Raw genomic sequence first — 13,608 nt, forward strand, 5'->3', positions numbered from 1 at the left:
GAGGGAGGGAATCGCCAAGGAGCGGCTGGGCGGGGAGGTGCACAGGAAAACCGCGGTGGTCGCTCTTCTGGCCAAGGGCAGTTCGCGGGGCGCTATGGGTACAGGAGGCCGCTCGGTTCTTTCAATGGCCATCGTGGCGGCTTCGATCAGGCTGGGAGAGGCCGGTCCAATTCCAATCTGGTTGGTTTTGCTGCTGGTTCGCGTGGTCGCTTTTCTGGAACTGGAACTTCATCGCATCTGGGGGGGCAGTATCTGGGGTGGCAGGGGCCTCAATCAGCCGGTCTCCTTGCCATCAGTTTCGGATGCGCAGAATTTGGCTGGGGTAGCTGCTCCCTCCACTGACCTTTTGGCTCAAGCAGTGGCGCTGTTGAGCCAGGCTATTAACCCACCGACGCCTCAGAGTTCCTCGGCTGCTGCTTCCGTGGTGCCTGGTCAGTCACATTTTTCTTGGGAAGATAAAGGAAAAGGAGTGTCGGATGAGCATCTTGTAGCCAAGCCTCCTGGGACAGTGAAACCAGCAGCGAAGGAGGGCAAGGCACCATACTGCTACAGGTGCCTTACTAAGGGGCATGTCATGAAGGTTTGCACAGCCAAACTCTATTGTGACATATGTCGATCTGAAGCACATAATACTGAGAGATGTCCGCAGTTTCGGGGAGATAAACCATCTGCATTAACGTGTGGTTACGCTGTGGATGGTTTGGGTTTTTTCTACATCCCTTTTGTTCATCAGCAGATTCAGAAGGTCGAAGCTCAGGCTGTTTCTGTGAGGGTCTCTGATGGCACGCTTTCTGAGGCTCAGATCATTTCTGAATTGGAAAGGCCGGTCTCCAGCAAGTGGAACTGGGAGGTTGTGAAAGTCGGTCCTAACTTGTTCAGGACATTTTTCCCGTCTCAAGATGATCTAGCTCATATGTTAGAATGGGGAGCGGTGCATACCAGATACAATGCAGTGATGAAAATTGAAGAAGCATCGGGGAAGTCTCTTGCCAAGTCGGAACTCAAGAAAGTTTGGGTTCAGTTCATTGGAATTCCTCCTGATATGTTGCAGTTCAAGTTGATTTGGGCGGTAGGTTCAGTTCTTGGGGTGACCAAAGCGGTGGATATGAGTTTTACAAACAAATATAATGTTGGTCGTCTTCAGGTTTGCGTGCTTGATCCTAGCATCATTCCACAATTTGTGGATGTTGTGATTGGTGATTTTCTATACGAACTGCAGTTCCGGGTGGAAGAGAAAACGTTGGAGGATAATCCTGTGCCGATGGATATGGATGATTATGATAGTGGAGAAAATAATGCGAACTCATCAAATAATAATGCCCCAGATAATCATAAAGGGGGAGCTGCTCCTAATGTCATTGGGTCAGCTAGCAACATTGAAGGGGAACCAAAGAACAAGGATGTGAACGAAAAGAAAGTGGGGCTGCTAGGAGGGCAAGAGACAGAGGTACTCATGGACAGTGAGATGGAGGGATCCGATCTGGTACCAGGCTCAGGTGCTCCAGATTTGTCTTTTGGTGATGGGGCCGTAATTAGCAAGATTTCAAGATTGTTAACTCCTGAAGGCTTAGCACTTGCGGCAGTACCGGAGGCAGTGGTTGGCTCCTCTGTCATGAAGAGAAGTAAGAGGAGAGCAGCATCAAGCGCAGGTGACTCCATTGTGAGAGCTTCCAAGCTTAAGGCTGCAAGGAATTTGGACACTGCGTTCAGTGAAGGTATGGTGCACTCATTTTCTGTTACAAATTTTGATCACAATGAAGTTCTTTCAAACCTACAGTCATTAGGCTTTTCTTTCCATAATGAATCTGTTGGGTTACGCAAGTTTGTAGAATTTCTGGTTAATAATAAAAATTCTGGGCCTAGTTTACAGGTTAGTCATGATGTTGTTAGTAGAGCTATAGAAAAAGGCGAGAGAGAGTTGTTAGAAGAAGCAGAGCTTGATAAGCTCATGTTAAGTAATCTCTGTAGCGTGGTTTTAGAGGAGGTGATGGACGCACACAGTGAGCATGAGGTTTTTGCTCGTACAGTGAAGTCTCATCATCAGCCAAAAGTTGGTAAAAATTCAGTTAAACTCTCTAGTATTTCAAAATGAAGGGCATTTTCTGGAATTCAGATGGTTTTAAAGACCCCAAAAAACATAGATTTGTGTCTGACCTGATTAAGGAACAAAATCTATCCTTCATTGCCATTTCGGAAACAGTACGTCGTTCGTTTACTGATCCGTTTTTGCGCAATTTAAGTGGAGGTAAAAACTTCTTGTGGCACTGTAAGGAGCCAGATGGTCGATCAGGAGGCATTTTGTTGGGTGTTGATTTGAATGTGTTTGATATTGGAGGGATTGACGAGGGAGAGTTTTATGTTAAGTTTACTCTGTGTAATAAGAGTGATGCTTTTAAATGGGTGTTGGCAGTGGTTTATGGACCTGCATAAGTGGATAAGAAGGAGCTTTTTTTGGCTGAGTTGGTGCAGTTTACTAGTCATGCGACTCTGCCCCTCGCCATAGGCAGTGATTTTAATATTCTTAGGAATCAAAACGAGAAAAATAAACCTTTGACTGACCAACGTTGGCCTTTCCTTTTTAATGCCGTTATTGATGGGCTTAACTTAAAAGAGATAGAGATGTCGGGTCGCCAGTTTACTTGGGCAAATAACCTTCCGAATCCCACATATGAGAAATTAGATCGGGTCCTTGTTACAACGGAATGGGATCAGAAATTTCCATTATCTTCGGTTGTTGCCCTCAACCGTGATATATCTGACCATACACCGCTGTTACTGAACTCAGGGGAAGCCACATCTTGTCCCTGCCAACAACCTTTTAAATTTGAATTAGGTTGGTTGCTTAGGGATGGTTTTCATGATATGGTTCATGACATCTGGACAAATGAAGTTAGTGGTCAAACACCTATGGAGAAGTGGCAAAACAAAATAAGAAGATTACGTCAACATCTTCGTGGTTGGGCAAAAAACACCAGTGGTGCTTATAAAAAGGAAAAGAAGAATATTTTAAATAAGCTGGATTTGTTAGATAAGAAGGCGGAGTATGACAACTTGTTGGCACACGAGTTAGATTTAAAGCAGTGCCTTCAAAATAGATTAGCTGAGTTGTTGAGGGAGGAAGAGATTAAGTGGTATCAACGAGCAAAATCGACTCATTTGCTTCAGGGTGATGCCAACACAAGATATTTTCATTTGATCGCAAGTGGAAGGCATAGAAAGTCTAGAATTTTCCAGCTCAGGAACGGGAATGACGTGGTTGAAGGTGATGCCGAACTAAAGAGGTATATCACTTCTTACTACAAGGGGTTGTTTGGACCGGCGCCGACTTCTGAGATTACTCTAGACGAGAGCCTGGTTCATGATATTCCTCAGGTCTCAGTGGAGGAAAATTCTTACCTTACTTCTGAGTTCAGTGAAGATGAAATTAGGAAAGCGATTTTCCAAATGCAGCATAATAAGGCGCCGGGCCCTGATGGCTTCCCGGTCGAGTTTTACCAAGCCTTTTGGGACCTAATTAAGACTGAACTTATGACTTTATTCGGAGATTTTCATGCGGGAAACCTTCCGTTATATAGTCTTAATTTCGGAACGATTATTCTACTCCCAAAATGCAAGGATGCCTTAACTATTCAGCAGTATAGGCCTATATGTTTACTGAATGTAAGTTTCAAAATTTTTACAAAAGTACTTACAAATAGGCTTTCTGATATAGCTAATAAGTTAATTCGCCCCACCCAGACTGCTTTCATTCCGGGGCGGAATATAATGGAGGGGGTGATTATTTTACATGAAACGATCCACGAGCTCCATCGTAAGAAACAAAGTGGGGTCATTCTTAAAATCGACTTTGAAACAGCCTACGATAAAGTGAACTGGGCTTTTGTGCAACAGACTCTACGTATGAAGGGATTTTCCAGCGAATGGTGTAATTGGATTAATTCAATCATGACAAGGGGTCATGTTGGAATCAAAGTCAATGACCAGATAGGAGGAAATTTTCAGACTTACACAGGCTTGAGACAAGGGGATCCTCTTTCTCCGATTCTGTTTAACATAGTAGTGGATATGCTGGCTATTCTGGTTAACAGGGCAAAAAATGATGGACAATTTGAAGGTCTTATCCCGCACCTGGTTGACGGTGGTTTATCCATTCTGCAATATGCAGATGACACCTTGTTGTTTCTAGATCATGACTTGGCCAAGGCATCTAACTTAAAGCTTTTGTTGTTAGCCTTTGAACTAGTGTCGGGTTTAAAGATTAATTATCATAAGAGTGAGTTGTTTTGTTTTGGTCAGGCGGAGAATGAGGAAGACAGTTATATTTGCCTATTTGGATGCAAAAAAGGGGTATACCCTTTCAAGTATCTTGGAATCCCAATGCATTTTAGGAAATTAAGTAATATTGACTGGAAAGTAGTGGAAGACAAAATTGAAAGGAAATTAAGTAGCTGGAAAGGGAAACTGATGTCGGTTGGTGGCCGTCTAGTTCTGTTAAATTCTGTTCTAACAAGTTTGGTAATGTTCATGTTGTCTTTTTTCGAGGTCCCAAAGGGAGTCCTAGAAAAAATAGACTACTTTAGATCACGGTTCTTCTGGCAAGGTGGTGATTACAAAAAGAAATATAGACTTGCTAAATGGGAAATTCTTTGCCAGCCAAAAGAAGTAGGGGGTTTGGGTATTCAGAATATAGACGTCCAGAACAAGTGTCTGCTTAGTAAATGGTTGTTTAAATTGTTGAATGAGGATGGTTTGTGGCAAACTTTGCTTAGAAAAAAATATCTGAGTAGACACACGCTCACAAAAGTAACCTCAAAACCAGGTGACTCCCATTTCTGGGCAGGTTTGATGAAAGTGAAGGACACCTTCCTAAATTTAGGTTCTTTTATCTTGAAAAACGGGACTCAGATTAGGTTTTGGGAGGACCGCTGGTTGGGGTTGCAACCTTTAATGACCCAATATTCATCGTTGTATAATATAGCGCGCAAAAAGAGTGCTACTGTAGCGTCGGTTTTCGAAACAGTTCCGCTTAATGTTTCTTTTCAAAGAGCATTGGTGGGTGAAAACCTGAGGTTATGGCATCTGTTGGTTCTCAGAGTAGCTCAGGTTGAGCTATGTGGGGAAAATGATATGTTCAAATGGGATTTATCTGTGACGGGTCTTTTCTCGGTCAGGTCAATGTATAGAGCACTCCTTAACAATAATCATGTGACTTATAATAAGACTCTATGGTCTTTGAAGGTACCTTTGAAGATAAAAATATTTATGTGGTATTTAATTAGAGGGGTGGTTTTAACAAAAGATAATCTTCTGAGGCGTAATTGGCATGGTGATAGAAAGTGTGCCTTTTGTCACTCGGATGAATCGATTCAACACTTGTTTTTTGCTTGTCACTATGCTCAGTTCATATGGAGGTTAGTTTTTTGGAGTTTGGGTTTCAATCAACCGAGATCGTTTAGACACGCTTTTGGGAATTGGCTTTTTGGGATGCCTTCGAAAACTAAACATTTGATTGTTTCAGGTGTTGCTGCTATATGCTGGGCTATCTGGATAAGTAGGAATGATTTAGTTTTTGACAGAAAACCCATGTTAACATACTTGCAGGTACTCTTTAGGGCGACGTATTGGTTTAGGACGTGGGCTGTTCTTCATAAACAAGAAGAGGGTATCCAAATAAAGGAAGCTTGTCGACGGTTAGAGTGCACGGCTCTACAGATTTTTGCTCAACATGGATGGAGGTTTACAAATCGAATTGCTTCGTAGTTTTGTCTATGGATTGTGTGTCTTTTTTTGGTTATCAAACCGTGGTCTTCTTTGGTGTGTTTCGGGAGGTCTGTCCCTCCATATGTGGCTAGTCGTGTGACTACTTCATGTAAAAACTTTTGGTGTATTGGCTAATCCTCCAAACGAGGAGAAGCTGGACCAATATCCATTATCTAAAAAAAAATTCATTATATTTTTTGAATAATTGTGTTCGATATCACTGACATATTACTATATTAGCAATCAACTTGAGGGCTTGGGGACAAGACCATATATCATATACACTACTAATGTAATCAATTCTCTTTTTTTCTTATTCCAGAAAATATAAACAACAGTGGGAGCAAGTGAGCAGCTTGTTTCCTCCTCCTGCTGCTCGTTTGAGTGTACCAGCGCAAGTGTTCTTGTTGATGCTTGCCTGCCGCCGGTGTGGGGGTGGAGGGGACCGAGGGGAGAGGATGTGGCGGCGTTCTTGCTGGTGCTTGCCTGCCGCCGGTGTGGAGGTGGTGGTGAAGGAGGGACCCGAGGGGTGGGGGTGGAGGGGAGCGAGGGGAGAGGATGTGGCGGGGAGGGATTCATACCTTCATGATGTGGCTGTCGCATTCGTTCATCCAGATGAGTGTCTCCTTCACTTGGTAGAAGATATTTATTTTACTTTTGTTTTTTCTGTATGTAGCGAGCTCTGGATCCTTCCAGCGGAATTCACACACCGTGAACAGACGCTTCATACACAACTTTGATCTGGCATCGGACGACTGGCTTGTTTTAGTAATACGTGGAAGAACTACGTTGCAGCATTGCTCCCGCGGTTAATAATAAGAATGTAGTATATAACTATCTATCTTATATGATTTAAGATAATATACAAATATATTACATATATAAATATATAAATATATAAACTTAATTAGTTTTGTCTAAATTATAATTATTAAAATGGAATCTAATTTCAACGAAACAAACGGGGGCTAATGGTTTTTAGGTTTGATTTGATCAAAGCTTAGTAGCATCATTTGTATCTCCGATGAAACAGATTTGTCACAGCTATATATATTCCACAAAATTTAGTCCAACACGGTAAGAATTTCTTTGCTCTGCATTGAAACGCCCGGCAAAGTGACAGCTAGGCGCAGCAAAGGAACTGGCAGTCATTCTGTTCGGGCTTGAGATCGACAGGGCCCTGGATCATTGATTGGATAGCTCTATGCAAACATGAATGCCCGGTGTCTCGCGATGAAGCCAAGTATGCTCTGCGGTGGGTTGGATGAGTGTCGGCAGGGCGGTACGTGGTGGGTAGGGTACCCCAGCCCCTCACCCCGTCCCCATGCGCAACATATAACACTGGTATCGGACGCGGCAGGTAATATGGTTGAACTAACCCCGCCACCCTGGCCCGTTCTTCCATTGCATTTTCTCTTTCAGTCATCAGCAGGCAGGCTCCCACGTCCCACCCCTTTTTGTCGCATGTTGAATGCTACGCGGAGATAGGCTCAGCAGCCTAGACGTCCTGCATTGTGCTTGCAACAACCCGGCATGAATGCAAAGTTCTATTTTTTAGTCCAATTAAAAGTACATTCAACTATTCAATATTCATTACTCATTTATTCTAAGCAAAAATACGTTATAATTTATAATCTATATTAGAAGATACTTGTTCTTAAATCTTCATAAAGAGTGTGTTTTTTATATATAATTCATGAGGGGAATACTCCATTCTAATAAATCAAGTTAAAGTCTTTTTTTTAGTTTCAATTTTAGATCTAAATTTTAAACTACCAATATTCTCACATTACTACCAATATTCTCACATTACTATTTATTTATTTTAGGAAGAAGAATTTATTTCAAAGGGAAGGAAATACTTATTAAAGACATTTTAATTATTAATCTTTTGGAGAATCTTTTCTAAATCCAAAAATATAATTTTGGTGTCCTACACATGTTCCACACATGCACATCTTGATCTAAGAGTGCGACGCTTCTCTCCTTGGATCCAAGTTTTGGCTTTACAATATATGTAAGGTAAGTATGCTATGTTTTTTTAAACCTATCCAAAACTCTCATATGCCATTAATTAGAAGTAGGACTGTTGGAGCGAAGGTCGAGCGCTCCTTCGATCAGTCTAATCCGGTTACGATCAAATAGGCTTTGATGAAGGTATAGTTTGCGAAGGGTACTTTGACTTGTACCAGCGTCGAGGCCTTCGACCGTGGCCTTCGGAGGGGATAAAGAGAAGGGCCACGATAGCCAGGGGTTCGCTGCAGGCCTATGTACGCGTCTCGAAGGCTCAAACTCTTCCTAGACAGCAAATACCAAGTCTCCGCAGAGTCAGTGGGGCTCGACTTCGCGGGGTCAAGGGTGCAACATGCAAGCGAAGGTTGTGCCAGATTACCGTGAGGCCTAGGCTCCGTCTCGTCACCATCCGAGAATGTAGCAGATAACCGAGAGTATAACGATACTTAGGGACCCACCTACACGCCCGTTTACTTATAAATACCTCCGCATTGTACACGGATGAGACACACATAACGAGATGCTACAATTACCTATCTATTGTTTTGTTATGCATATAAATTAACTCTCCTATTCTCGAGTGACTGGGCCACCTGATCTGACCACGTGTCAGCTGGTACCAACAAGGATCAGAAGGCAACATGAAAATATGCCACTGTCTCCTGTAAGTTGTGTAAAATAAGGGATGTGGAACTGTAGATGACACTGTTTGACACTGTTTACAGAGATAAGTTTGATATAGGGATGTAATAGAGAATCTATTGGAGATAGGCTCAGTGATTAAACATATATCGTTTCTGTGAGTAAACATATCGCTCATGAGCAACTCAAGGGGACCATATAAGGAACTTATGTTTTCTTTTGAAAAATTTCCCAAAACCTCTGGCATGAAACTTGTGCGGAATGAGAAAACTAGTGCTCAAGTCAAGCTATTCTGTCTCTCAACCACCCATGACGCAGGAAAAAACATACACCCCATGAGGACTAAGATAATATGGATGAATATTACTATTTATATGATGAATACTTGCATGTATGTGAAGTTGATCTCCATCTTCGTCACTTTCTATGCCTTGCCCATCACCGTCAACTGAATCCTAGCTATCCATTTTAACGAAAACATTAGTGTATACATGGTTAGCACTCAATTATCAGAATCAAACTACACATTTCAACCTCTTATTTTTAGTAATTGATGACAATCTTTCAAAGATATAAATACGATTAAAATTCTAAATTAGCGTTTCATACAAGAGTAAGCTATTTTTTTTGAATTTATGCTCCTCATGCATCATTAAGCAGTTGAGAAAAGAATGAACAAGTTTTACAAACCCGACTTGGTATTGTTAACTCTCCTACATATGCACTAGTGCATTTGGTTCTAAAATTAAGAAAATAAACCATAAATCCAACTAATATCTCTAAATAAATCAAACTTTCATAAACGCAAAAAAAATCACAAAAAAGATTAAGATGAAATTGCCCGAAGTAGTATGATGTCTATCAAACAAATATGGACCGAAGTGCCGAGCTTGGTTAATATGAAAAATCTAAAAAACTATACTTTCCCCTTCCCATACTATTCACTATTCAGCGCCTCGGCCCACGTATTTTCGTGAGACCGCTCGATCCATAAATTCAAAACCAGCCCACTAACCCAGTCCCCCACGGTCCCACCACACACACCCCTCATCCCCTTCTTCAGTTATTCCCAATCCGAATTTCGAAGGGACCAAAACCTCCCCCTTCCTTTCCAACCAAGGTCACCGCGCGCCTCCCATGGCCACGGCGCCCCTCGCCTTCCGCCTCCCCTTCCCCTTCTCATTCCCCTCCGCCTCCCGCCCTCCTCCTTCCAGAATCCTAGCCCCTCCGACCCCGCGCCGGCTCCCCCTACGCCTCGCCGCCGCGGCCGCACGACGGTTCCGCCCGCCCACCGCCGACGACGAACCCCCTGAGGCCGCGGAGGACTCTTCTCATGGCCTAACCCGCTATGACCAGCTTGCGCGAAGCGTGGAGCGCGCCCGGATCCGCCAGCCGGAGATCACCCCTGACAACCCGCTCTTCTCGTCCCCCTCCACTGCAGGAGGCGGCGGCGGAGGCAGCTACGACCCAGACGACGAGTTCTTCGACGAAATTGACCGCGCTATCGCTGAGAAGCGGGAGGAGTTCACGCGGCGCGGGCTCATCAAGCCATCCCCTGCTTCGCCGCCGCCGTCGCAATCGCAGCCGGAGGACGAGGACCTCACCGACGAGCTCTCCCCTGAGGAGGTGATCGATCTCGATGAGATTCGGAAGCTTCAGGGACTCAGTGTTGTATCCGTGGCCGACGAGGAGGATGAGGAGGTGGAGGGGGGCGAGGACGAGGACGATGGATTGCCGCTCGATGAGGACGGGGAAGGCTTTGACGTGGCCGAGGAGCTCGGCCTCGAGGGTGCCAGGATGCGACAACCGGCTTTCCGCATGACGCTGGCTGAGCTCCTTGACGAGAGCAAGCTCGTCCCGGTGGCCGTGACGGGCGACCAGGATGTCGCCCTCGCAGGAGTGCAGCGCGACGCCAGCCTGGTGGCGGCCGGCGACCTGTTTGTGTGCGTGGGAGAGGACGGGCTCGCGGGGCTCACCGAAGCCGACAAGCGTGGGGCCGTTGCCGTCGTAGCTGATCAGGACCTCAACATTGAGGGCACCCTGGCCTGTCGCGCGCTGGTCATTGTAGACGACATTTTGACTGCGCTCCGGGTACTCCCTGCCTGCTTGTACAGCCGGCCGTCGATGAACATGGCTATCATAGGTGTCACTGGCACAGATGGCGTAACTACCACAACTCACCTCGTGAAAGCAATGTACGAGGCTATGGGGGTGAGGACTGGCTTGGTGGGTGTTCTTGGGACCTATGCCTTCAGCAGCAACAAGCTCGATGCACGCCCTGATGCATCTAGTGACCCCATTGCTGCGCAGAAGCTGATGGCAACAATGTTACACAATGGCACTGAGGCAGTGGTGTTGGAGAAAGGCACTGATGGGATGCCTCCATCTGGTGTGGACAGTGAGATAGATTATGATATTGCTGTTTTGACTAATGTTAGGCACACTGATGAAGAGAATGGCATGACCTACGAGGAGTATATGAGCAGAATGGCCTCTCTTTTCTCCAGAATGGTGGACCCTGAGCGCCATCGTAAGGTGGTGAACATCGATGATCCAAGTGCCCCATTTTTCGCCGCACAAGGAGGGCATGATGTCCCTGTGGTAACATATTCATTTGAGAACAAGAAGGCTGATGTGCACACGCTTAAATACCAGCTTTCCCTGTTTGAGACGGAGGTTCTGGTACAGACACCACATGGGATCCTCGAGATCTCCTCTGGGCTGCTTGGAAGAGATAACATCTACAGCATCCTTGCAACTGTGGCAGTTGGCATTGCAGTGGGTGCACCACTGGAGGACATAGTCAGGGGCATAGAAGAGGTGGATGCGATCCCAGGTCGGTGTGAGCTAATCGATGAGGAGCAAGCCTTTGGGGTAATCGTTGATCATGCAAGGACACCAGAAGCTCTGTCAAGGCTTCTGGATGGTGTAAGGGAGCTGGGACCACGCCGGATTGTCACTGGTAAGATAATTTTACTTGTAGCTGTAGCTTTTGTTAACAACACATACTGATACTGCCTACGCAGAGCTGTGTGAAATGTTGATTATTTGTAGTTGCTGCTATATTTTCTTTATTCTGGTTATAACATGGGAACTGAACCTCCTGCTATGCTGTTTAATTTAGTTGTTGGATGTTGCGGAGAGAAAGAAAGAGGGAAGAGGCCCGTGATGACAAAGATCGCAGCTGATAAAAGTGATGTTGTCATGTTGACATCAGACAATCCAGCAAATGAAGATCCATGTATGATTCTTAATAATATCTAATATGTAGAACAGATCTGGATTAGTGCATTATCACCCTGGTTTTTACACAAATTTGTTGTTCTATTCTGCAGTAGATATCCTAGATGATATGTTGGCAGGTGTAGGCTGGACTATGGAAGAATACTTGAAATATGGTGCTAATGATTATTACCCACCCCTTCCAAATGGGCATAGACTATTCCTACATGATATTAGAAGAGTTGCAGTTCGAGCTGCTGTTGCAATGGGTGAACAAGGCGATGTGGTCGTAAGTTTCTTGTCTATGTTATCAGGAAGCCTTTTCTGTAGTTCTGAGCTTGTGACCATATAACTGAGTTGTAAAGAAATTTTTGGAACTCATAGATTGCTGTTTCCGTACATTGATCTTTTAACAGAAAAGCCTGCAGAAGACGACATTAACCCTATCATATTTACCAGTTGGACTTCGAAATATAATCCATATCTCTTTAGAAGCATGCAAACTATGTTACTGTTGTTGTACCACCATCTAGAAAGTGGTAATTGTGCTATATTAGTGTTGTGATGAGAAAGTGTTCTTGATTCTTTAAACCACAGTTATAATGCAGTAGTGTTCACCTGTCTTGCTTCTTGGGTTCATCATGATCCTGACATCTATGCTTCTACGGTCCTACCTTCAGGTTATCACTGGCAAAGGGAATGATACCTATCAGATTGAAGGCGATAAAAATGAATTTTTTGATGACAGAGAAGAGTGCCGAGAAGCATTACAATACGTCGATCAATTGCACCGAGCTGGAATAGACACCTCAGAGTTCCCTTGGCGGTATGTTTCCTCTAAATCATTAGTTACTAGGTCATCTTTCATGAGTTTGGACTTATCGCCAGATTACTGAGCCATTTCAAAAACCTTTCTCCAATCATTATTTATTAAAAAAGAGCCCCAACACTACTGAGGGAAAATCCAAAGAAATCATAACCTATTAACCTTTAGAACTTGAATTCCTGACATTGTCCTCGCAACTCATGATTCCACGTGCAGGTTCTATGAGAGCTTCAGCTATACTGATTTTGTTGCTGGAAACTTTCATCTCACATGAAAATTGCCTATTTATTGTCTTGTTCTATTTATTGTGACAGGTTACCAGAAAGCCACTGATTTTGATTTAGGCAAGATAGTCGAGTTTATCAACTGAAGAGCAACACCAGACTCCCAATTTAAAGAACGTGTGCTTTTTTAGGATTTGAGGATATGATATCCAAGTCCTGCAAGAAAATTACTCCTTACGTGCTGAGTTTTCTAACCCAAGTGCTAATGGCTAACAAATTGCTAGCTTATCAGCTATTCAGTTACACTGCCATACTAGTTAGTAGATAACCAGATGGCCCAGTAAATGTTGTATTAGTTCATGCACGTAAATGAGGTGTAGCTGTGAAAGTAGATCGATGAAGGTTCCTGATGTGAAAAAGTCAAAAGACAATGTAGGAGCTTCTGGGTCACAGTTTCAAAAGATTTTGTCCCTTGGCAGTGATTGTAAGATCTTTTGGAAGTTATGCCTTTTGTTGTTCTGCCATCTAGATTGTGTTTCACTGAATGCCTTTTTAGCCAACAATTTATATAGTTTCTTTCCTATTTTAGTTGTCCATTAATCTGAATTCTTCATAGCTAATAACAACATCCTCTTTACGGCATCCAACTTTATTAGGGATCTGTTCTGATTTTAGACGGACCTTTCAGCTCCTGAACCTCCAGATAGTTTTTATTCTGTGCCTACTTTTGCATGCTTAAATAATCTCTTGAAATAAGTTCTAGTGACGGTATACCTTCTTTACTGCATTTTACGTGATCACAGCCTGTACGTTTAATATAAGCTCAAGAATGAGTTGTCGGGTTCTAGTGCATGGCTGTCTTTAGTCTGCATCGGCCATGTGTAGGTTTATGTTACGTCTAAAAAACAAAACCACACAATA

The 13,608-nt window shown here is 43.8% G+C and overlaps 1 protein-coding gene across 1 annotated transcript; it reads left to right on the plus strand.

The window, feature by feature from the left end:
• The first annotated feature begins 10,140 nt into the window (after nt 1-10,140).
• On the plus strand, nt 10,141-13,214 carry MURE (UDP-N-acetylmuramoyl-L-alanyl-D-glutamate--2,6-diaminopimelate ligase MurE homolog, chloroplastic). The gene is made up of 5 exons (NM_001147952.1): nt 10,141-11,377; nt 11,540-11,656; nt 11,751-11,926; nt 12,318-12,463; nt 12,778-13,214. Exons 1-5 carry the CDS (start codon nt 10,213-10,215, stop codon nt 12,794-12,796), a joined length of 1,623 nt encoding a protein of 540 aa, NP_001141424.1. The 5' UTR covers nt 10,141-10,212; the 3' UTR covers nt 12,797-13,214.
• Nucleotides 13,215-13,608: the final 394 nt, after the last annotated feature.

The sequence above is a fragment of the Zea mays genome, chromosome 9 (genome assembly GCF_902167145.1).
Source record: "Zea mays cultivar B73 chromosome 9, Zm-B73-REFERENCE-NAM-5.0, whole genome shotgun sequence".
In the NCBI taxonomy this organism is placed as follows: Eukaryota; Viridiplantae; Streptophyta; class Magnoliopsida; order Poales; family Poaceae; genus Zea; species Zea mays.